This window comes from Desmodus rotundus, chromosome 6 (assembly GCF_022682495.2).
Source record: "Desmodus rotundus isolate HL8 chromosome 6, HLdesRot8A.1, whole genome shotgun sequence".
Classification (NCBI taxonomy): domain Eukaryota; kingdom Metazoa; phylum Chordata; class Mammalia; order Chiroptera; family Phyllostomidae; genus Desmodus; species Desmodus rotundus.
Window position 1 is genome coordinate 18,835,103 of NC_071392.1, and position 24,706 is coordinate 18,859,808.

The 24,706-nt window shown below is 35.3% G+C and overlaps 1 protein-coding gene across 2 annotated transcripts in view; it reads left to right on the plus strand.

Moving 5' to 3' along the window:
* SNX13 (sorting nexin 13) overlaps positions 1 to 24,706 on the plus strand; it is a 113,830-nt gene that overhangs the window by 15,388 nt on the left and 73,736 nt on the right. For both annotated transcript variants that reach the window (XM_024563072.3, XM_024563073.3), the window contains exons 2-3: positions 18,270 to 18,382; positions 22,107 to 22,209. In XM_024563072.3, coding sequence (XP_024418840.3) covers positions 18,270 to 18,382; positions 22,107 to 22,209 — 216 coding nt within the window. The remainder of the gene's footprint in view (positions 1 to 18,269; positions 18,383 to 22,106; positions 22,210 to 24,706) is intronic.

The following is a 24,706-nucleotide window of genomic DNA, read 5'->3' on the forward strand; positions in this document are numbered from 1 at the left end:
AGAACTATGAGGGCTTATTTTGAGTCAGGGTCAGATAGCTAAAGGGCCATAAAACTTTGGGGAAACAAACTCATTCTATGCTTGGACTCTTATCATTTAAATTGAGGGTATTCTTAGCAAAGCAGGTTTTACAGGATTTTATGCATTCTTTCTTGGGGGGGGGGCCCTCCCTTTCCATCACAGGGCCACAGCCACCTCAGGTGTTGTTTCAGGTTTAAGTCGGGCAGGGGAAGTAAGGCAGCCAAGAGATTAGGAGACTTCTTGCAGACAGAATGAGGACTCAGGCTATGTCAAGCCAAGGGGCGAGGGTCCATCACCCCCTTTTCCTATAGCCCCCCCAGTCCTTCCCTGAGGGCCCCTTCATGACCCTGCCTGTCTTAGGTCGTCCCTCCTTCGAGGAATCTTCCCCATCATTGGCTAACCAGTCATCTGCCTGGGGCCGAGCAGGGTGAAGTGTAAGGGGACAGAGGCCGTCCCTCTGCCAAGGAGATAAGCTTTTTGTCCTTAGTGGCTTACGGTTCCAAGGTCTTTTTACTCAGCCTTAGCCATGGGGGGTTACAGTATCTGAAACCAGGCAGGGAGGTTCTCAACAGTTAAGATGCCAATTAATTAATGATCAGAAAGGAAGATAAACTATTGAATATTATTATGGGGAAAAATCTTGATTTACATAACATTGACTTAGGTGATTAGTCAGAAAATCTGTGTATTTAATAGTACTGACAGTATACTACTACTGTATGTGCCAAATGTTATACTTGGTACTAAGAATATATGGTTGACAAAACATACACAATTTATGTCCTTATGTGACTTACAGCATATGGTATGTGAAGGAAAATAAACAGGCAATTACAACATAATGTGATAAATGAGGATATTGGCAAAGGAGTGGTTGAAATGGTGAACTACGGTGTCTAGTCTTGACAGGGAAGTGAATACAGAAGTGGCTAAGTAAAGAGAAAGTAGAAGAACCCAGTGCCTGTGCACTTCAGAACGTAAGTGAAAAATAGATGAAGTCGGTGTAACTAGTTTAAGACTGGAAGATTGTGGTCAGAGAAAAGATAGTTAATTTTCCCATTTTTCCATTTGAGTGTGGTCTATAGTGGCTGAAGTGGAGTTGCATGGAAGTTGGTGGAGGTGAAATGCTTATGATAATTAAAAATAGACTGTTGGATCTACTATCCTTATGTATGTTGAAATAATTCAAGGTTATGTAGTACTTGGGATAGAGAAGAATGTTGTGTGCCACATATCAAGAGTTTTGAGTCCCCTGGAGATAAGTGGTTCTCACTGTGACTGCACATTGGAATTATCTGGAGAACATTACAAACTACTAATGCTCTACCCTAACTTTGCTGCACAGTGGAAATTCTGTTGGTTAGCTCTCACCCCCAGCTATTCTGATTTAATTTGCATGGGGTGTAACCTGGTCAGTGGGATTCTAAAATGCGCCCAGGTAATTCTAATGTTCAGGAATTGCATGGAAAGGGTTTTTTTTTTTTTTTTTTTTTTTTTTTAAACAGGAAACTGGGTGGGAGTTAGGTTGGGGCTGTGACCCTGCATCGTGAAGTTGGGGTACAAAATGTATAAAAGAAAGCAGAGCTTGAGAGGGCTGCAGGAAAAGCAGCTTTTACTTAAACAGTGAAGATTTTGAGGATACAGATGTGTTTGTTTCCCATGGAACATGGCTTTCCTAGAAGGGAACTGTGGTAGGGAGGGAAGCAGTGGGAAGTTGGACAGAGGAGGAAAAAGCAAGAACAGTGCAGTGGGTAGAGTATAGGAGAGAACTGGTAATTGAATAAATTTAGCTCTTGGACACGACCAAAGATAACAGTGCGTAGTGGGGTCAGAATTAGTCTGGCAAATACATTCAGCAATCCCCATAGTGAATGACAGGCCTTGATGGGTCGAACTTCATCAAAAGCCCTAGCCTTGTATCCTTCTCTTTGTTAAGGGGTTTGGATTGATTATGAAGGGGGTTAGATCTTCAAGACTTATGGAGAGGCCCAGAGTCCCAGGCTGATGTTCCTCAGGTTCCCAGGGAAGTGATTCGAGGCCCATCTGTTCTGACTCTGGCAGGCAGAGGCTCTGGAGTGTTGAGGCTCGGTCAGTTTTGCATAGCGTAGCTCCACCCACTCTTACCTGCTGCTGTACTGTTCCTTTACTTTGACACTCGATGCTTTTCAGGCACAGTTTCAATTGCCCAGTTCCAGATTTGTGAGAAGACTGATAGGTGTCTTTTTTCTTTTTTTAAGTAGAAGAAATGCTATAGACTTAGAAAAAGTGAAAACAAACTTTTCTTTATTTAGACATTAGAATTTTATGCATAGAGAATCAAAATGTTTCACAAAGAAACCACGCAGCCTAGGTTAACTGAAGTATAAACTGTATATGGGACTAGAAATTAATCATTGTTACACTGATTCGAATTTAAGAATAAATTGGTTAATTTTATATTAATTGGACATATAACTCAATTTTTTTGTACTGTTAAACTTGGAAAATGAGAACATCAGACATCACGGTCAATGGAGTACAGCAAATTTAATTTTCTTTTAAAATTAAAGGAAGCTTTTTAAAGTATAACACAGTCTTCAAGAGCTAATCTAGTTATGCAAATAAGCTTTGAAATTGCCTTTGAATGAAGAACTCATTCAAAACATCAAAAATTTTCAATATATATTTTGGCCAGAATAAGGTAAATAGTAAGTAATAAATTTGGTAACAGCTTGATGTAGAAAAAATAAAATTTTATGCTAAGTGGAAAATAAGGCTTTTGCATGATTACAGTATATCATATTAACTAGTAATTAAAACCCACTGCTTTTACTAAGCAAATATATGTGATGATTAAAGCTTTTATAATTTTTAAAATTTGATGATTTTGTATACAATGGCCTTATATCACATGTGTTTGAATTATGAAACTAAATAACTTTTTCAGGCTGTGACACCAAGTAGATGAAGCCTATGATGGGTCATGGGAATTTAGGCTACATCAAAAGGATGCTTCTTAAAAAATAAATATTTTATTTACTGATTTCAGAGAGAGAGGGGAAAGAAGGGAGAGAAGGAGGGAGAGAGAGAAATATTGATATGTTGTTCCACCCATTTATACATTCATTGGTTGATACCGTATAATACTCTGGCCAGGGATCAAACCTGCAACCTTGGCACATTGGGATGATGCTCTAACCAACTGAGGGTCAGGATGCTTTTAAATGCTGGGTTGTGACATATGAGTTTTATATGTATCTTTTGTATATATAGTTTTTGGATGTACCTTTTAACAAGATGAAAACTGAGGAGCAATTTAAATGGTCCTTTTCTCATTTTGGGTAACATTCATTGACTTACCTGATGTTTAGGTGGATGTGAATGATGCCTGTTTTTCAAAACTGAATTGATATTTATTTTTAAAAATTCTTTACAGCAAGTTGATTGTCTCAGTCATCTGTGGTACATTTTACAGATTCAGACTGTTCATAGGACTGTTAATAAGGGTTTTTCTTTTTTTGGCGGTGGAGGCTGGCATCACTTGGCTTAAATTTGCTAGGCCAAAATTATTTCTACTATACTGTATTGTGGGAAATTCTGATAAGTCAGGTCAACGTTTATGTTGAAATATACCCAGGCTACATCTTGAGGAAAATTTTGGCTTTCCTTATTCAATCAGCTTTGCTCTAGTCTGTCACCTTAAAAAAGTAGGGTTGTGAGGACACTTGTTAGGAGTTTCTTTAGTTTTTATGGCTTATCTCATTTTTAGGTACATGTGTATTAATTCTAAAACAGAAATGCAGACCGCCAGCACTCTGTGACCTCAGAGTCTGGCACTCAGTGTCTCCCAAAGCCCCGAAAAAAATCCCAAGAGTTAGTTAACCTTTCTGGATTATCTAATTTCATCTATTTATTTACTTGTATACTTATAATTGTCATTAGATTATCTAATTTCTGTCCTTGGCTACCAGAAAAGTATACTCTCAGAACACATTTGTTTTACTCCTTGCAGAATTGCCTTCATTGAATTGCCTTTTAATGTTTAGGGCCCTTTTATTTAAAGTCATTATGAGAAGCAATTTTGTTAAACTTTCTAATGACTTCCCTGTAAAACTTTTGCTGAGAACATTAACCCAGTACTTCATGCTTTGTTTTTCAGATAAATTTCCTATATGATACAATTCTTTAAAAATTCAGAGCTGCAGATATAGAGCACCAGTTAATGAGAGGAACGTTGGATATCATCTGTTCACAACCTGTTTGTAAATGAGGAAATTGAGGCTCAGAGAGGTCTGTTATAAGCAGCTGGCCTAGAACCCAGGACTAGAAATCGCGTCTTCTAACAACTGACCGAGGTTTTTGTTGTTGTTGTTATTAAAAAAATTGAGGTGAAATTGAAATTGACATAAAGTTAACTATCTTAAAGGGAAAAATTCGTTGACATTTAATACAGTCCTAATGTCGTATAACCTCTAATTTCAAAACATTTCATTACTCCAAAAGGAAGACTCTATTACATGTGCTCCTCATTTTCTTCCTCCCCCAGCAGCTGACAACCACCATACCATCATTCCATATACTGTCTCGATCGATTTATCTATTCTGATATTTCATATAAATGGAATCACAATATTTGACCTTTTCTGTCTATCTTCTTTCACTTAGCATAATGGGTAGCAGTATGTATCAGTATTACTTCATTACTTTTTATGGCCAAGTGATACTACATTATATGTAGCTACCACAATTTGTTTATCCATCCATTCATTCATTGATGGCTACTTGGGCCATTTCCACCTTTTTTTGGCTATTGTGAATAGTGTCATTATGAACATGAATATACATATACTAGTTTGGCCAAAAGTCTAATTTTTCTGTGAAATAAAAGACACATTTTTCATTTTCACCAATAACTTTATTGATTTGGATATTTTGAGTATGTTGCCTATCTCCTGCTATTGGCTTCTAGTGGGTAGAGGCCAGGGATGCTGCTAAACATCTTCCGATGCATGAGACAGCCCCAATAATTAATAGGTCAAATGTCAGTAGTACCAAGAAATTTCACAAACCACTTTTGGCACATTGGATCAATTACAGCACCTTTGAAATAATAAAGCATAATATGCCAAAAATATTGCATATTTTCTTCCATCTTCAATATTAAAGTGGCTACACAAAAATTTACCAATTTTGATACATTTTTTAAAATGCATGTTGATCTGATGACTGTCACAGTACAATCTGAAAATATGGTTTCGAATGAAGTTCAAAACAACTAAGTGCTACTAGAGCCATCTTAACAGAAAAAAAAAAAGTGAACTTTTTGGCCAACCCAATATGACTGTAATTGCCCTTCCTAGTTTTTCCTGCCCTCAGGTTTCCCTATTTCAAATCTTGCAGGTAGTTGAAAATGGCTTAAACTTGAATGTCCCATATGCTTCTCACACTCTACCTTTTAAAAACAATCTTCAGTGACTTCCCCTGGAACACTTTTTTGATTCAATGCCTACTCCTGTCATCTTCTCTTTGTCAGGTGCTCTGTTCTTCACTTGGCTATGTCCTGTTACCCTCTGAGACTGCTCCTTTTCAGGATGCTTCCTCTGATTTGCCACCCTACCTCCCTTTCGGAATGGATCAGATCACATGCTCCTTCTTAGTACTTTGTAATAGCTGATGCATGTCTGTCATTTTACTTACTGCATCCCCCCTCCCCCCAACACACACACAGTTTTCACAAGACTGAACTTCTTGAGGCCAGGATCATTGCTTTACTTGTCTTTGAAATTGCAGAGCCTGTCTCTAATGGGCACATAATAGACCTCAATAAATGTTTGATCAATGAATAAAAGAAGCTACCAGTCTAGAAAAAGCACATATACATCAATGATTACTGTAGAACTTTAGTGCAGCAGAGGTGGAGAATGCAAGGACTGAACACTCTTTCTGGGAAGAAGGAGAGGTGCTTATGAAGGAAAGCTTGCTTCATGAAATACACAAGTTTGAGCTGCTTCTTGAAGTGAACTTGGTAGAGGTCTTGCTAGAGAGGAAAGGTAATCCATCCTAGATAATAAAACCAAAACAAACGGGGCCTGCTCATGGAAAAGCGAGGTATCTCAGAATCCTTTTTTCAAAAGTCATTTTGGCAGCAAGGTGGATAAAATAGAGGGCAGGCAGGAGTTTTTCTTGCAGGCTACAAGGTCTGTCTTGTCTGAAGCTTTGGTGGTGAGGAGGAGAGGGCCACAAGAGATATTTGGGATGTAAAATATAACTAATTCATGGATGTGAGAGTTGTAAGAGGGCAGTCCAAGATCACTCTCTTTTCAGTAATTGGGTAGGCACTGATGCATTTTAAATAAGGGGATATGGGAGATATTTGGAGTATGTAATAAATTTAATTTTAGGCATGACGAGTGTGAGGTACCCATGAGAAATTCAGGCAGAAATGTTTTGTATGCAGTTGTACATAAGTTTTAGAAACTCAGAAGGTACATCTGGGCGGGAGGCACGGTTGTAAATCACAAGTACATATGAGGTAGTTAAAAGTGGTAGATTAGGAAACAGGGTTACTCAGGGATTGTATATATAGTAGGACTATGTAGTATATATAGTTAGGGGAGTGAAAACAGAACCCCGCGAATTACGGGTTTCTTTTGCTTAAAGATAATCAAGGACATGCTTTCAAAGCAGTACTAATTTTTCTTGATCATTTTTATTTCCTTTTATTCTTTCCTGCTTTAACAGAGTTGAGAAATTTCCTGTTTACAGCCTTTACTGTGTGATTTCCTAATTTTTTCCTCCTTCACTCCACTGGATTTTTCTTGAGGCCATTACTTTATTCCTCTTTGAAGTGTTTGTTGTCAGACTAAATTAGGGAAAATGCTTAAATTTAATAAAAAAGGAAATACTTAAATCAGATATGTAAATTCAAATCCCTTCATGAAATGGGCATATATATTTATACTTTCACTTCCACTATGAAATAGGCTGTCTGTTATTTTTTAAAACATATTATTCTATTGGTTTATCTTTTGTTTTCCATTTTTGGTAGGTATAGATAAATATTTTGCTTCTTTCACTAAAACACTTGTAATATTATGATGATAATCTTTGGGTTCAGCATCTAGTAAACCTTATAGCTAGTGTTGGGACGTGGCTTATTTTCATGGGGGTGGCGGCCCCTCAGCCCTATCTCATTATTGCCTTGCAGGGATGTGATTCCACAAGGAAAGCCAGAATTCCTGATTTATATGTAATTTTAAAAAAATGTTCATCCAGAATTTAAAAAAAAACTATTTTGGCCAAATGAAACACTCCAGTTTTTGATCCCTTTGCAATAAAGACCAGCTAGTATCCCACTAGTATCCAACTAGTATCTTTGAGATGTGTTTGGTTCTCTTGTATACCATGGTGAGAGAGAAAGCTTGACTGGAAGCCCCAGAAGATTGTAGTGGGAAAGGAAACAGGTTCGATCCCTTGGTTTGGAAGATTGAGTAGTAATGGGCTCATGAAGTTGGATGGCTGAGGTCTGGTCCATCTGAAGTAAGTTTTCTGGCAGTGAATCTGCCACCTTTAGCTTCTTATTTGTTGAGGTCTTGATTCTGGGTACTGTGATTTGTGACTTGAAATTGGAATGGTTAGTTAGGGAGGATATTTTTGTATTATTTTATCCTGCATATTTAAATACAAAAATAAAACACATACATTGTACTTTGGTATTTTCTCCCAAGAATATAAGCCAGATGAATTATGTTTCTCTCAATCAGTGGGTTTCACATTCTGAGCACCTGATTTAATAAATGAACTCAGGGTAAAATTTGTTAGGACTTACTGTATTATCTTTATTTATTTTTATTGACTCAAAGTAAATCATTTTTATAGGAAGTCTCCTACTCATCCCATAGGAAAATCAGGGAGATATGTTGGAACTGACCTTTGGCTTTTCTATTTGTTTTCCTTAGGAGGGAAGAATAATGATTTCAGCAAGCAGAACTTTTGTAATTTTGATTATGCATGTTTCCTTTTAGTAACAGCATTCCCTTGTAAATAAATTCCATTTGTATAAAAATTAGATCTTACAATTAAAAAGTATATTTTAAAAATGTACTACAATATGTTACAATTTGATTGCTAATTCTTCATCTAACTGGCTTTGACCCCATCCTATTAGCTTATGAGAGGAATTTATATTCTCTGTTCTCCTTTTGAATCAATGAGTACTTTCCCTGTGGCACACTTTTGAATAGCCTTAGCGTTTGTGAATCTTTGTTTGCGTGGAGTTTCTGGGTTTTCCTTAATTTTTAATTATTTTTTAAATCCTCACTCAAGGATGTGTTTATTGATTTTAGAGAAGAGAAGGGAGGGGGTGGCATAAACATCAACGTGAGAGAAACATTGATTGGTTGCTTCCCATCTTCCCATACACGCCCTGACCAGGGATTGAACCCCACAACATAGGTATGACCCCTGACTGGGGATTGAACCTGTAACTTCGGTAAGTGCTCTAACCAGGGATTGAGCCCAAAACCCTTTGGTGTGTGGGATGACACTCCAACCAACTGAGCCTCCCGGCCAGAGCTGGAGTTTCTGGTTTTGAAAATTACCAAAACTTTGGTACATAAAGTTAGTAATCAGCTTTAAATAATACCATTTTGATGGAAAGAAGTGACTATAAAGAGACTGATTTTTCTTGTTTTGAAGCAAAACTGCCTTTGAAGCCAATATAAAAGGAGTTTCAGTACTGTTTAAGGTCTGAAGGCTTTATGTATTCCAAAACACTATGTAAATCTTTCTATGATGGCACCACATTTATCTTATCATTATATGTGTATTTTACCTTTTCAGTTTGTAAGCATATTGAGGGCAGAAACTTTCTGATTCACCTTTGTGTAATTAAGGCCTAATACCTAGTTAACTAATAATTACAGAATCAATATGAAACCTTCCAAAGTAATTATTGTGAAGGACAGTAGTTCTTAGATAATATGTACACATACCCACACACAAAATAGGATACTAAAACTCACTACTTTGTTCTAATATAAAAGAATCTTTTTCTTAATTGAATAGGCAAGTGTGTATTGCTCTACTGTCAACCATAGGAAACTTCTGTTCCCAGGTTAATTCCTTGGGCTGTAAACACGTGGCATGTTGTCTGTTTATTTCCTGTGGTGGTTACTTAAGAAATGCAACTGCATTTACTGTATAAGTGAATTTTGTGATTATTGTGTTTAAAAAAATTTTAATGAAAAATTTCAAATGTTAAATGTAGAAAGATTAGTGTAGTGAACTCGCTGTCCATATGCCCAACTTAGACATTTATCAACTCACAACCAATTGTATTTCATTTCTGCTGTTTTCACCTTTCTCCCATTCACTACTTCCAGAATTATTTTGAAGCATATTCCAGATATATGACTTCATCTGTAAATACTTCATTGTGAATCTCTAAAATATAAGTATTCTTTTTATTAAAACAAACCATAATGTCATTACACCAGTTATTAATGAAAAGAAGCAGTAACTTAATATCTTTAAAGAACAGAATACGTGTAGAATTCCACAATTTCTCTTTTTCATCCTTTTCTTCCTCCTCCTCCTCTTTTTTGCCCTTTTCCACTGTATTTTTTAAAAATCAAGTTAAATAAGCTCTACATATTGCAATTTTAACCCACAGAGTCTCTCCTCCTCTTCTCTTTTTCCTTTGTCCTTGATTTGTTGAGGGAACTGGATTTTTTGCCCTTTAGTGTTTCCCGCAGCATGAATTTTGCTTAGTTCATCTCCACGTTGTATTGCAACATTTTCTCAGTCCTCTGCATTTCCTAAATCAGAATCAGGTTTGATTTTTTTCCCCCAGCAAGCCTCATTTATCGATGGCGGTGTGTCTTTTTCTTTCAAGAGGCATGTAATTTCTGGTTTATATTCTCACTTTCATTCTCTGTCTCTTGTGACTTCATGACTGCCAGACTCTGAATATATTAAGGATTGCAGTATGGTGATATTCTAATTTTATCATTTCTTCATCACTGTATTGAATATTTTATTAAAGAGAAACTTAATTTTCATCAACTCTGATTGCTCTGATAAATGCTTATTCTCTATTTTTAAAAAGAGTTCTTTAGAACTCTTCAAAGGTGATCAATGGAATTTAAAAAATCTCTATGATTTCATGAACTGTTTGAAGTACTCTAATTTATTGCAGTAGTGATTCTTATGATTTTATGTGTAGCCACTTGCAGTCTTTTCAGTTTGTCTTGTGAGTTCTTTTGATATATCCTCAGTAGTCTTTGTGGTAGGGCAAAGTGTTCTAGGCTCATCTTAAACTCATTTCCTTCTCCAGACTTGGAATTGGCCATTTTTCCAACAGCCCTGGTTTGTTTTAGTGGAACTATCAACACTGTTTTTATTTTATTTTTTTAAGAATTATTCATTTATTTTTATAGAGAGGAGAAGGGAGGGAGAGAAATAGCAACGTGTGGTTGCCTCTCACGTGGTCCACTGGGGACCTGGCCCACAACCCAGGCATGTGCCCTGAGTGGGAATCGAACTGGCGACCCTTTGGTTCACAGCCTGTGCTCAATCCACTGAGCTGCACCAGCCAGGGCTCAACAATGATTTTTTACTGACCAAATTTAAGACTTTTTGAGGGTTTTTTTTTTCATTCTTACAGTACATACCACTAACAATTTACAAATTACCGTATTGTAAAATCACTTGAAATAGTTTATTTGGTTATTCTACATTTTCTGTATACAGTACAGAGTTAGACTTGTTTGTTTCACTTTGCTTTTGATTTGGAGATGCTTTTTATATGTAAAATATTTATACCATTACAAAATCAGATCTATGGAACTAGGTATCAGAGATGTCTAGTTCTTATCCTTGTCCCCACTATCCCATTTTCTCCATTCCTCATAGATCGTTATTTTTAAAGTTTCTGTATAGTACATTTTAAAAAATAAATGTATGTTATTAACTCTCTCCCTCCCTTTCTTGGATGATTGATAGCAATACATGCTTTACTAGTATTTAATTGAATTTTAAAAAATAATCAGGATAATATGCTGATACAAAAAATAGCATTTCTTCCAAATGCATAGAATTGGTGTTTTCTGATATCTTGATGGATGTACTAGCTTACATAATTACAAATTTCATTGTCTTTGATAGCTTAAAGATTTTTGCTTTAATTTATTTTTGACAGAATACTTTTTTATGTCATATATACATATGTATGTATATTGTTTAGGAATGAAATTGATATATATCTGTATAGGGTGAGTCAAAAGTAGATATACAGTTTTTCATATAGAAAATAATACAGCAATTAATAATACAAGAATAAACTGTTTTGCATACTCACAACTGTAAACCTACTTCTGCCTCATCCTGTATATATCTTTATGTCAAATGGTAACATTTTTAAGAAAAATAATCAATTTTTGATGAAGTTTGAAAGTTTATTATGTATTTAAAAAATCTTTACTATTTACTGAAAGTTATTATTAAGGCACAAAAACAATATGTATAGCTATAAAGATAGAGTTTCTAAAAAGCTCTTTTGATTTATTTATTTCACCCTGTATATCTACTAGACTTTTTATCAGAAATTCATGAAACAATTCATGAAAACAACTTGAAAAAGTAATTTTGCAGTTTGAGGCAGTATTTGCTGGAAGCCTGCCAGGACTATTCTTTGCTTTGTTGTCCCTTTTGCATTTTAAATACTTTATTATTCTTCTTGTATAAGGGAAAACATTCAGTAAATAGAATTTTTTTAAAAATAACTGTAGTTACTTCTAGTTCCCTAATTCAGTGGTTCCCAAAGTATGGACTGTGGAGGGTGGAGAGGGGGAACTATACAGTCTTAGTTTGTATCCTGAATAAACAATATATATTATGAATGTCTACTGTTACTTCAAACTATACAAATATTTTATAATTAATAGACTCTAGTTCTAAAAACACTGAATTTCTTATAGCTTTTTTTTGTTTTCTTATATTTTCTTTGTCATTGGATGCTAGGAGTCCTAATTATGTGATAGTCTATGACCTTTTATAATTTCTGCTTCAATTGAAAAAGTGAAGGGTTTGTTCAGGTAATCACCTCCACATATGTACATAATTCATTCTTGAAAGTGTATAGAAGTTGAACAATAGACTTGTGTTATAAGGGAGAGTGTTCTATGACCAAAGAGCTAAAAGTACAAAAGAGGTAGTGTGTATGTATGTGTATAACCTGATTATTGTGGACACTGCCAGTTTGGAGAGGGAGGGTAAACTCCACACGTATCCAGTGGCCATTATTTTTGCCAGCTAGACAGTTAACCAACTTGTTGAAAAGGGTAATTAATCGAAGTGTCCACCATTTCCACAGGCCCTCTATCTCTCCTGGCTCAATGGCTGGATTGAAAATTTGCACCATATTACTAGTCTTTAATCCTCCTCAGAAGGATATAGTAGGTACCTTAAGTAGGGGTGAGTGGAAAAGGATCTTTATTCCCTTGGCCCTGGAGCATGAAACAATGGGCTTGGGGCCAGTTGGCCCTGCAGATGTACTGATGATCCCTGTGTGGCTGTCTCTCTGTGTCTGCCTTCCTGAAAGTAAGTAATGATGTGGGTTGATGTCAGGGTATGTTGAGACCATGGACGAACACTATTGCAGTACATCAGTCCCATGGGAGATCAAGGACCAAGTTCTTGGATGATTTTTCTTAAAGGTTTGGGTTGTGCTGATAGGAGTATATAGCTCTGCCTAAGACCATAAGATACAAGTAGAGAGGAGCACTTCAATTTAGGGGCATTTTCTTTTTCATTTTCCCTCCACCTTTCCCATTTCTTGTCCTTTTCCTCTGTCCTCCTCTTTTCTCTCTCTCCTCTTCCCATTCCCTCCCTCATTTCAGTTATCTAGTAGGAGATTGATTAGTTTCACATTTAGGGAGCTGCTACTTTGTACTGGGCCTTGGTTAAACTGTTGTATAATGTTGAATGAGACAAGGTTCCATGTCAGGAATACATTCTACTGAAGCTACTTGCTGAAGAACTTTCAACTTATTGAAGAGGGAATAAGTGGGAGGAAGGTAATACGATAAGACCACTCTCATGGTTACTAATATTTGCTGTTGAACTCGTATATACGATTCCTGTGACCCAAGTTGCACTGAAGTGGTATCAGCTTCAAGATTCTCAGCCCTGCCCGGCTGCCCTGTGCCATATAATATGTTAGCTCAAAAGCGGTTGACCCACTCTAGTGAGATTCATATCAGGTCTAAGGTCTGTTTTGTGGGAGCTCTGACGGTCTGTTCATGTGATCTGAAATAGCTGTGTCCACTAAGCCTCACTCTTCACTTGTAGCCAGGAGAGTCCAGGCCTGGCTCTGTATTGAGTCAGCTGTTTCATTATGAGCAGAGTTACTTAACCAATCTGTTATGGCTAGACTTGATTTGAGAGATGACCTTACAACTTAGCCCCTTCATTGTGCTAATGGGAGTCCTGGGTCAAAGAGAGGTTTAGTGATTTTGCAGAGGTTATACAGAAATTCCGTGGCAAACTGGAGCCTGTAATTTGTGACTCACTGTTCCTAGTACCCTGTTATGCTACTTTTCCTTTTATAAAAGACAGTGGCGAGGATCAAATGACATAAGAAGTTAGTATGACTTGATAGGCACAGAATATCAGGAGGTAAATTATTTCCACTTGCTTTACATTGTCAAGAGGCATATATGGTGGACCTTCGCATTGCCATTTAAGCATCTTGGCAGCAGGGGTTTCTGTGTGCCCCTGTGCTTAAGGCCATACCAATAAAGGTAGCTATATAGTCACATTCATATAGCGATACTCTTTGAAACCAGAATTCTTTCCTTTATTTATGTAGGGTATATATGGATAAACTCTCTAGTAATAAAAATTGTGCACTTTAATTTCAGACCAGGGATTTGTTACATTCTTTGCCAGTAGTTTTCTGACTAATTTCTTGGGAGGCATATTAAACTGATTAACATTTGGATAAAAGAAAGCACTCATTTATGATTTCCGTATGTTATTTATCATGACTTTTAGCTTAATGCATTTGCCAGCTGACAAATTTTAAGGTTTGCTAGAGGCTTGAGATTTTCCTAGGAGCAAGCCTCACTCTTATGCTTGTTAGCTGTGAGACCTTAGGCAACTTTGAAAATATCTCTGTGCCTTAGCTTCTCTGTTGTTAAGCTAGTAATAGTAATAATAGTAATTAAGCACAGATTGACCATTGGACCATGGACTCATTTAGTCCCCACAACAACCACATGAGATAAGGGAGGCACGTAGTGGTTACATGGCTAATAAGTAAATAGCAAAGGTGAGATTTGTACTCTGTTACGTTAACTCCAGAGTTCATACTTTTTGAGCACTATACTGTACGCGCCACCACCTTAATTTCTTCCTAAGTTCTGAGAGGTTAATGAGAATAGGGTATGTAGAAAACACTGGGTACAGTTTTTAGTGTTCACAGCTTTTGGGGTTACAGAATTTTGAATCAAATTTAGTAGAGCTAGAAGTTAACATTGGGGGAGTTTTAAATACATAGTTTTCCCTAGTTCTAAACAGTACTGGTAGCTTCTTAGAATGAAAGAATCATAGACCCCACCCCAGACATCCTGAAACAAAATCTGCATTTTCATAATCTGCATTCAAGAACCTTAATGTTTGAGAACTACTGCCTTAGATGATCTTGAAGGTTTCTTCCAGCTTCATGAATAGTTGGTGAGCCAGCGATTCTACAGCATCAGCCAATGTGGATATTTCATTGTTAATTATTAAATTTAGAGAAGAAAATGGTAATATATCAAGGATTGCCTTAATGTACATCACTGTAACTTACATTTCTTTCTTTTTTTTTTTTTGTCTTGGCTTTCATTTTAAGTCAACTCTTGAAATAATACCTGTTTGCATTTGTAAAAGGTTTCTGTCATAGTACCAAATTATCCTAAATTTTATCATCCTGTATTATCTGAGGAAATAATTAGAATTCAAGATTTTTAAATACTATTTGGGCAGATGTTTTACTTAATCTCACCAAATGAGATTGTAATATCAGCCAATTATGTATATGGGAACACTAAAAATAACATAAAACTTTCTTATTTTTGAACATTTCACTATTCTGATGTTTCAGTGAACAGATTACCTACAAAGCCAATGAGCACCAAACTTGCTTGATTGGAAACGTTTGATTTTATTGGTCTCTAGAATATAAAAATTCTCTCACTTAATTAAGGGAAGGATCTTTTCCAAATTCTCTTGTTCATTGTTAAATCACTACCACCTGGCACATTGTAGGTACTTACAAATATTTGTTAAGTGAATAGACGAGTTTGTTTTTGGTGATTTTGCCACTGTTTTTAAATGAGTAACATATTTGTAAGATTCTAAAAAGGAGTTTTTAGATAGTTGAGCATCTCTCCCATGTTAACTAATTACTGCATTAAATAATCTTCCCCATATTAACTTAATTGTGATTCTTCTTTGAAAATTTCTCTAATTGTGGAAGATATGATTCAGACAGAAGAACAAATAAAACATTCATGCAGTGTAAAAGCGAGCACCTGGTTAAGAAACAGAACACTACTGAGTATTTGAGAAGCTCCCTCCTGTGTTGTCCTCCAGTTGCAAGCTCTGGTCCTTTATCCTCAGAGATAGCCCCTTTGCTTGCTTTTATTTTTAAAACCTTTGAATATACATGAATATATCCTTAGTAAGTTGTTTAACTTGGAAAAACTGACTAGCAAGCATAAATCTAAATGTGTAAAGAAAGAATAATACTGCTAATATTAGATCAAATCTCACTGGAGGAGGTGGGTTGAATAAGGTATCTGGGTTATAGTCTGGTTTCAGCTTTCCTGAGGGTTTACGAGAACACTTTTCAGGGAAGCCTGTGGGTCAGACTTTGAGTGAATAGCGCATTTCCTGTAGTTGGGCATCTGGCATTACTGCAGTTGTGTATCAGATACTAGGTGTTCAGCAGAGTATGGTCAGAGGGACTGGACTGCTCTGTACTTCATTCTTAATCACCAAGGCCTACTTTCAGCTCTTAGAAATAAGTCAGGAGACCACTTCTGTAGGTGAAGTAGTAACCCCATCTAATTCGTGGAGGAGATGCGTGAGGGCCAAGCAGAAACTACAGCAGTCACTGTGGCTTCTGGTTAAAAAGGTGGCAGTGGCCAGGATGAGGGAAAAGGCTAATGAAAATACACATGAAAAGGGTTGTCTTATATGGAAGACATTAAGAAAAACTCCACTGAGTACATAAAAGAAGATAAAAGTAAATGGAACCATGTTATTTTAGGTTAGGAAGTCTAGATATAAATTCTCCTTAAATCTTGTCCACACTTTCTGTTCACGTGACATCCAATCATTGAGAGCTTTTTAGATCAACCATATACATACAGTTACTTTATTGTTCAGAATAACACTCATCCCCATCTTGCATAGCTATATAGTTACTTGTTTCTTTGCCTTTCTGGAATGTACACTTATAAAGATATGTATATGTCCCATACCCAGAGCAGAGGATAGGAGAGCCCTAAATGTCCCACCCACTTCTGCCTCCCTTCCCTTCCTAGAAGACTGAAAAAAATTCCTAATGACATGCCTCTGGAGAAAGTGGAACATGTTTAGAGATACTGGTAAGAAATGCTTTGCCAACTTGTACTGCAGGTGGGAAGAAAAAGCCATCAAAGGGATCCCACTACAAGGTTAACAGACTTCCCTTTTCTGGAACTTCTGTAGCACAGAGAAGGTCACTTTGAATTTCTAACAGATGGGACTTCTGGATTAGGCATTTTGGCTACCTATGGACTAGTAACTGAAAGACTGCAATTAAGGGCCAATTCCAGCTACAAAGTAACTCCAATGCCAACGAATGATAGACGGTACCTCATAATCCTCTAGTTGGGAAATTTCCCATTTTTACAGTCCTAACCCCAGAGGTGGGAGAAGTAGGTCTACAACATCTCTAGGCTCAGACCAGTGGCAGCACTTGGACTGTAACCAAGCAATCGCTGCAAAATAGTTGTAAGCAGCAAGAGATTACGTCCAGGTTCTCATGGAGACTACTGTAGGGTACAGAGTAAGAGCATGAAAGCAATCAAACCTTCTACAAATAATGTTCCTTTTTTTAAATTAACGATGGTATGCTTGTCTTTTTCCCCTTATTGAATGTAGACTTAAGAGAGTATGTTTTATTCATTATGGCTTCCCCAGCACCTTGAACTTACAGCACATAGGAAGTAGTCAATGACTGTGAATGGATGAATAAATGAATGAATGAATGAATACAACTGTCCTTTCTCTCATAATCCACAGCACTTATTGTCTGTCCCATAGCTTTTTGGTCATTAATTTTGTTCAGTTTAGCATCTTATAATGCTTTCTATTACTTTCTTTTGGTTCAGTGTCTAATTGTTTCATTCCTGTAAGACAGTCTTCTTTATGCTTATTGACAGCAAGAGTGAGACAGATGCTTCCTTGTATACCTTACAGTGCGAGGCAGAGGGATACAGGGGCTTGTTGAATTGAAAACATTTATTTATTCACAGTGACTTAAATTGCTAAGATCTAGTTTGCCTTCAACAAAAGGAATATTTTTATTGGATAATACAATATACTTTAAACAAAATAGGGTTTTTTTGTTTGTTTTCTAAGTATGGAGAATTTATGGAAATATTTTGTTGAGCTCATGGTGACTTCTGCTAAGTGGAATTTGGAAATTTTGTTATTATACTTTTATAAATTTCTATACTCAGTTTGCATTAAAATCACAATTTTCAGTGAGATATGGATTTTTTACTTTGAAATTTTAGTTTTTAAAAATGTTGTCATGCTACTGTTATGGTTAAACTTAGTTTTAAAATGAAACATTCTAAATAAGCACAGTTTTAGTCTACGTTTTATGTACACTGTTGCATATATAAATACACAAATGTTTTTATACTTTACTATTTTTCATTCTAGTATATTATTCAACAGTGTGTATAAGTATTTCTTGTTGTACCTTTACATTGTCACTAGCTTTTAAAAAATCATTGCTGATGTTCTATAAATCTCTTTCTTTATATAGATTTTGTATATCATTTCTTGGAGATAAATTTCCAAAAGTGTGCTTAGCATTTTCAAAAGTAGATATTTTAGTAGTTATTGAAACAACACTATAAATGTACAAAAGGAGAAATGTAAAAGTTTTGTTAGTTTTTTCTAATTCATAATTTATTTATTTATTTATTTTTGCTTTATTTCAGATCAGTCTATCCATATGGGGATGGGGAGGCCTTGTCATTGTCCTTTCTCTAATAACATTTGGACCTTTTGTAATATTTTATTTGGCATTTTATATCCTCTGCTTTGTGGGTGGGTAAGTATGCTTAGTGATAATTTTGCAACTCATATGTCATGTTCTGTTGTTCAAAATTGAAACAAATGACCAAAAGAAGTGGAAGTATGATTTATCATGAATGTTATTCTTACAAATTGTTTTTTATCAAAGCTTTAAAGTAAAATTAAGACACTTAATAGAAATAGAAATGATGATAATTATTTGTACCAGAAATATGTCATCTTCAAAGTTAACATAAAAATTTTAATGATAACAAACTTTTTTTGTGATAAAAGGAAATTTTTAAAGATTTGTTAATTGCTTTGGTGTTATTCTTTAAGGTTGAAATTACCTTATCTATTATAATAGTAACAAGGTAAGTAACTTCTATTGAGATGATGCATCAAATTTTACATAGAGATATTGTGTTAGTGATTAGACTTCAAACAATAATGTTAATTATTTTCCTTAATGAATGCTGTCATTTTGTTTAAGAACATTCAAACAAACACCTGATTTTGCAGTTTTCTCTTCATGGTTATTTGGTTTACAATGTTTATGCTTTTTACTTTGCTAAAGGTTTATCCTTGATACTTTACAAGAGAGGTTTCAGTCATGATTTTGTATAGCTTCCTATGCGGAGCATTTGCTGTTAGACGTGAATTATATGTAAGAAAATGTATAGACAAGAGAGATGCTTGTTTTAGATACTCTAACCAGCTTAGCTGAAATGAGCATTTTGTTAATACATGGCTGTATGTGTGTCTTGTATGTACATATATATGATATATTTATGTACTTACTTGTGGAATGAATACCTATGAGTTCTTTTAAAAATACCTTTTGAGAACCCCCAAACTTGGAGGAGTTATTTTATCTCACAGTTTTAGAGGGCTTAATTGAATAGCATATATAAACTATAGCCTGAAAGACTATGTAAGACACTAAAGGGGTGGCTTGTGAATGTATCTATGATCTGTTACCTCTGTCAGGATATGGGTTTGAAAGTTATGTGTTGCCATTATAAAAATAGGGAGTGTACCCGCTGATTGTTGAACAAGTGAGAATTAACTAAAGGACTGTTCATAAAACTACTGTTTATTTTAGTTTTAGTATTTTTACTAGAATTGCTTAGGTACAATAACTATAGAAAAAATGAAGAAATAAGTGGCAGGAATCAGACAAATGGAGTTCTGAAAATCTTTATTGATTATGAAGATGATTGAAGACTGTAGGTCTGCAGCCATTTGGCCTCTGAATTGTACTCCTTTGTTCTAAATTAAGGCCAGAACTACACGGTTGCACGGCTGCATGGTTGCTCCTCTCCTGCATAGGGTCATAGCTGCTTGTACTTATTGGAAAGGAGAGTGTCTTGAGATGTTTATTTGAAAGGAGAGATTTCTACTTTACTAATTGAATAAGCCTTTGGCAAAAGTGAAGGAGAAGGGTTTCCCAATATATCAGAAAAGGAGGACTTTGTAGCTGTATAGAGGAAGGTAGGAGCCCTAGGAACCCTTGGAAGATGGAGAGGTGGAGAATTGTTTCTTTTAGTCTGAATTGCTATATACAAAATTTGGGAAAGAGAGAAGGGTGGTGAGTGCGTTCATTTTAAAGTCGCGGGAATCTGTTTTCCCTTTTTGCATCTGCTAATTTATTAAGAAATAGTTTTCAGAAAAATTTTTGGATACTTGTAAAGTATGCAAATATTTTTGGATAAGATGGGACTTTGGAGAGTGTGAGAGAGCCACTAAAAACTCTTTAGATAACATTTAAGTCACAGGGTAGGGTCTGAAATTCCAAGTTCATGCTGGCTCATAAATTAATGTTGTGTTCCAGACTGTTGATCCCAGTGACAAGCACTGCCACAATAAGGGACTTCTACTTACATACTAGCAAGCCTCTCAAAAGGAGAATAGTTAATTAAGCACTCTGAGGTTATTCAGTTATGGTCAGTGAGTACCATAATTCCTGAGTCAGATCTTTCCTATTTTGGCCCTCGTTACGAACAGTGATTGCCCCTAGTTGAATGCCTTATGAATTTTAAAAGCAAAAATAGGTTTTTAAATATCAATGTCAAGTAAAAACATTTCATATAATTAAAATAATTTTAGTCTTAATGTATTTATTGTGTAAGTTCTCAAAGATATGTTTCTGTTCTTTTTTCTTAAAATACAAGCTTGAGAGGAATTAATACATTTTTCTGTGGAAACCACCTTTTTATTTTTTACAAATGAAACTTAAGTTTTTACGTTAATTTCTTTAGTTTATTTACAATGTTGAAAGTGTATATATTTTTCTTATAATCAAAAAGGTATTATGAGTTATTTAATAGCATTCTGTTATGTTTGTTTGGTTATGCAATCATTTGTAGTACCTGTTTTTCCTTAAACCTCAATGCTAATGCTATTAGTTAGGTTCTTTGTAAGATCAGACTATTGGATAGCCTACTTCCTACGGCCATTGTGTGTTCAAAGGTTTTTGTTTTATAGTCTGTTTCAAGGTGATGGTTTTAGAAGTACATTGTTTTCTTAATATAAGCATTTTATTTTGCCTGTAAATGTGCTTATAACCAGGTAACACTGAAATACAAAGCCAACTTAATTCTTAGTAATAACATCAAATATAACACAGGTGAAATTTACTGATAATTCCAAAGCCTTTTTAAAAGAAACAAACAGAATTGATGACATAAGCTGATTTGATTTTGTGTTTTCCACTCTTCTCCCTGCTTTTGTGATGCCTGTACTGAAGAGCAATGAAGTGGCAGTAGCCACAAAAAGCAGAGAACCTTGAGAATCTTCAATTCTTGATGCTGAGCATATATAATTTTTCACTGTTCCCTCCTTGTCACTAGAGTCTTTCAACCTGTAAGATTCCCACACTGTTGTCTATGTCCGTGGGTCATTCATAGATGTTCTGTATGTAGTCCCTTCCCCTTCTTCCATTATCCCTCGACCCCCACCCCTCTGTTTACTTTCAGTCCGTTCCTTGTTTCTGTGCCCATGGTTCTATTTTGTTCGTTAGTTTGTTTTGTTCATTAGATTCCTCCTATAGGTGAGATCATGTGGTATTTGTCTTTCACCGCCTGGCTTATTTTACTCAGCATCGTATTCTCCAAGGCCTTATTGCCCTGAATGGGCCAACCTCCTCTCATCTGGCAGTTGAGGTTTTTTTCTTTACAGAATTCCTGTCTACTTAGTAGTGCTTAGATTTAATCGGTAAATTTTACATACAGGAAATGTTGATAGAAGTTAGTCAGTATTTAAAGGAGTACTAAACCAGTACGTATCTTACCTTGACTCTATAATTTTCTTTTATTAATTCCAGGCTTCTTTAAATAAATTACAAATTGGATCATTTTTTTTCTATATAGCTTTGTTCTATATTTGTAGTGGCAAGTTATATTAATATCTCATATTAATTAGTTAACAATAGAAAGTTTGTGATTTAGCTATAGATTTAGATCTCATTTGTTTTTGTTTTTGGTTATTAGCTAGCCTACTTATTTAATGTGGACTTACTTTCCTAAAGGTGTACTGGATGAAAACTTTTAAAGGCATTATTGTATAAATTCACAAATGTTTACAGGTGATTTAAACTTCAGAACATAGCAAAATCTGTCAATTTCTTGCCTTGCCAAAGTCACAAACTGATGTGTTAGTGAACAATAAGCCATCTGTTGAATCTGAAAAACATATTTGGTCAGATGTGTTTAGATTATAGTAAAATTTTGTTTTTGTATCTATAATTGAATTCTTCTCAGGGGTATTGTGGTTACTCTCCTGTTTGGGAAAACAAACTCAGAGAAGTACCTAGAGCAGTGTGAACACTCGTATCTTCCTCCAACCTCGACTGGGATTCCTAAGGTAAATAGGCTAAGGGAACGTGAAACCTCAAAGTCCTGTCCTATTCAATGATGATAATGTGATCATTTGTATATGGTTTGGCAGATTTTTCTATAATTCATTAATGCTGATTATAAATTTATGGAGGCTATCTGATCATGCTTAGAAAAATGCATTTTAAAAAGTTACCTTTTACACTTTCTTAGATGTTAAAGGTGGGAGTTCATATTTGAGGAAAAGACAAAATTGGAGTTTTTCCCTGTATCATAATCTAGAATTTCAAAGTATCAAATGTATGATTTGTGTCAATAAATGTACTGCTTTGAATGAAATAAAAAGCATAGAAAACAGAGGGAGAAAAGGGGTACCTTTTTTCTTAACTCACTTGAAACCTATCTTATATAAGTTAGGCTGTGCATTATTTATAATTTTAATAAGTTAGGGCCAATTTTATATCATCTTGAATGTTGCTATTTTCTTTTTTCAATATATAGCATAAATAAAAATGGAATTGAGTACTATAGATGGTAATATAGATAGGCCTCAGATTTGCACTGCTCCTGTTCTCCTTGTGGGATTGGGGTGGTTTTATCTTTTACAACGACACAAAAGGTCTGGAGTTGACGCTATGAATCTAACTTTACAACTACTACCTTGTTCAATTTGCGCTAAGGTTTAGGAGATGCAAAGAAAGTAATATAAAGAGTATTATTTTGCATTGCTGAAGTTAAAAACCCCATCCCACTGATTTTCATATTAATAACTTCTTTCTAATGCTTACTATAACTTTTAAAATAATTTGAGACTTTGTCTTCCTTTTTGACTTCCATTAATATGTACTCTTTGAGTTTGCTCACAAATCTAAGGAAATGAACCTATGATTCATTAGGTTTTTTAGATTGTTTTTAGATTCATTTCTTAGCCATTTGAGTGGTAAATATAGAAGATGGAAAATACTTTTATAAAATATTTATTTTTTAGAGAGAGGGGAGGGAAGGAGAAAAAGAGGGAGGGAAACGTTGATGTACAAGAGAGACATCGATCAGCTGCCTTTTGCACACACCCTGACCAGGGGCCTGGCCTACAATCCAGGCACGTGTCCTGACCAGGATCGAACCAACCTGTGACCTTTCACTTTGTGGACAATGCTTGGCCAACTGAGCCACACCAGTCAGGGCAAGATGGGAAATATTTTTAAAATTAAGATCCCAAACAGTCATAAATCATAGTCAAGACTGGTAAGTCTTTATAATCTATATTTTAGTAGATAGTATTAAAATAATAGTGATTTTGATTTTCTTTTTCTAAAATGATTTATAAGCAGGAATTATGAAAAAAATCTTAGGTTGTATAAACTTGAAGCATATGTTTTATATATATAAACATATGTATATATAAATATAAATATGCTTTGGCTTGTATTTTTAATTGAAGAGTGCCCTATTACTTTTCATTCTGTTTCCAGACCACTGATATTTTTGAAAACCACAGAGAAATAGAGGAATTAATTTTCATTAGTTGCTAAAAATCATTTCTAAATAAAATCAATTTAAAATACATTCATTTAGTAGCTGTTTTGGACTGGGAGGGGATAAAAGGAAGAGGAAAACTAATAATTTAACTCACTTGAAACACTCACATATGGTTTTAAGGGGTGTCCAACCCACACCCCATGGGTTGCCGTGTGGCCTAGGATGACTATGAATGCAGCCCAACAAAAAATTGTAAGTTTACTTAAAACATTAGGAGATTATTTTGTGATTACTTGTCACAGTGTATTTAATGTGTGGCCCAAGACAACTTTTCTTCTTCCAATATGGTCCAGAGATGCCAAAAGGTTGGACATCCCTGATTCATTGAAGTATGGCAACAACATAGCTATATATTTTTAATTTTCTTACACTCTGAATGATGTTTACTGATTTTATTAAATTTTGAAGTTAAGAATAGATTTTATTTTGGGTGTGTATATTTGTTAACTTGAGAAATAGTGTTTGTTTTATATTGGATTGGCCAAATGTCTGTTTTTTTTTTCTGTAAAAGAAAAGACACATTTTTCATTTTCACCAATAACTTTATTGATTTGGATATTTTGAGTTTGTTGGCTATTTCCCACCATTGGCTTCTAGTGGGTAGAGGCCAGGGGTACTGCTAAACATCTTCCAATGTATGAGACAGCCCCACAGCAAAGAATTATTTGGCTAAAATGTCAGTAGTACCAAGAAACTTCACAAACCACTTTTGGCACATTCAATCAGTTGCAGCACCTTCTCCATACACTGTACAAATCTTTTTTTTGTGTTTCAGTTGTGTTTTTACCTGTCTTGAAATAATAAAGCATAATACCTGAAAAAATGTTGCATATTTTCTTCCATCTTCAATATTAAATTGCCTACACAAAAACTGACCAATTTTGATAAGTTTTTTTAAATGCACATTAATGACAACTGTCACAATACAGTCGTTAAAGACAACTAAGCACTACTAGAGCCATGGACTTTTTGGCCACCCCAACACT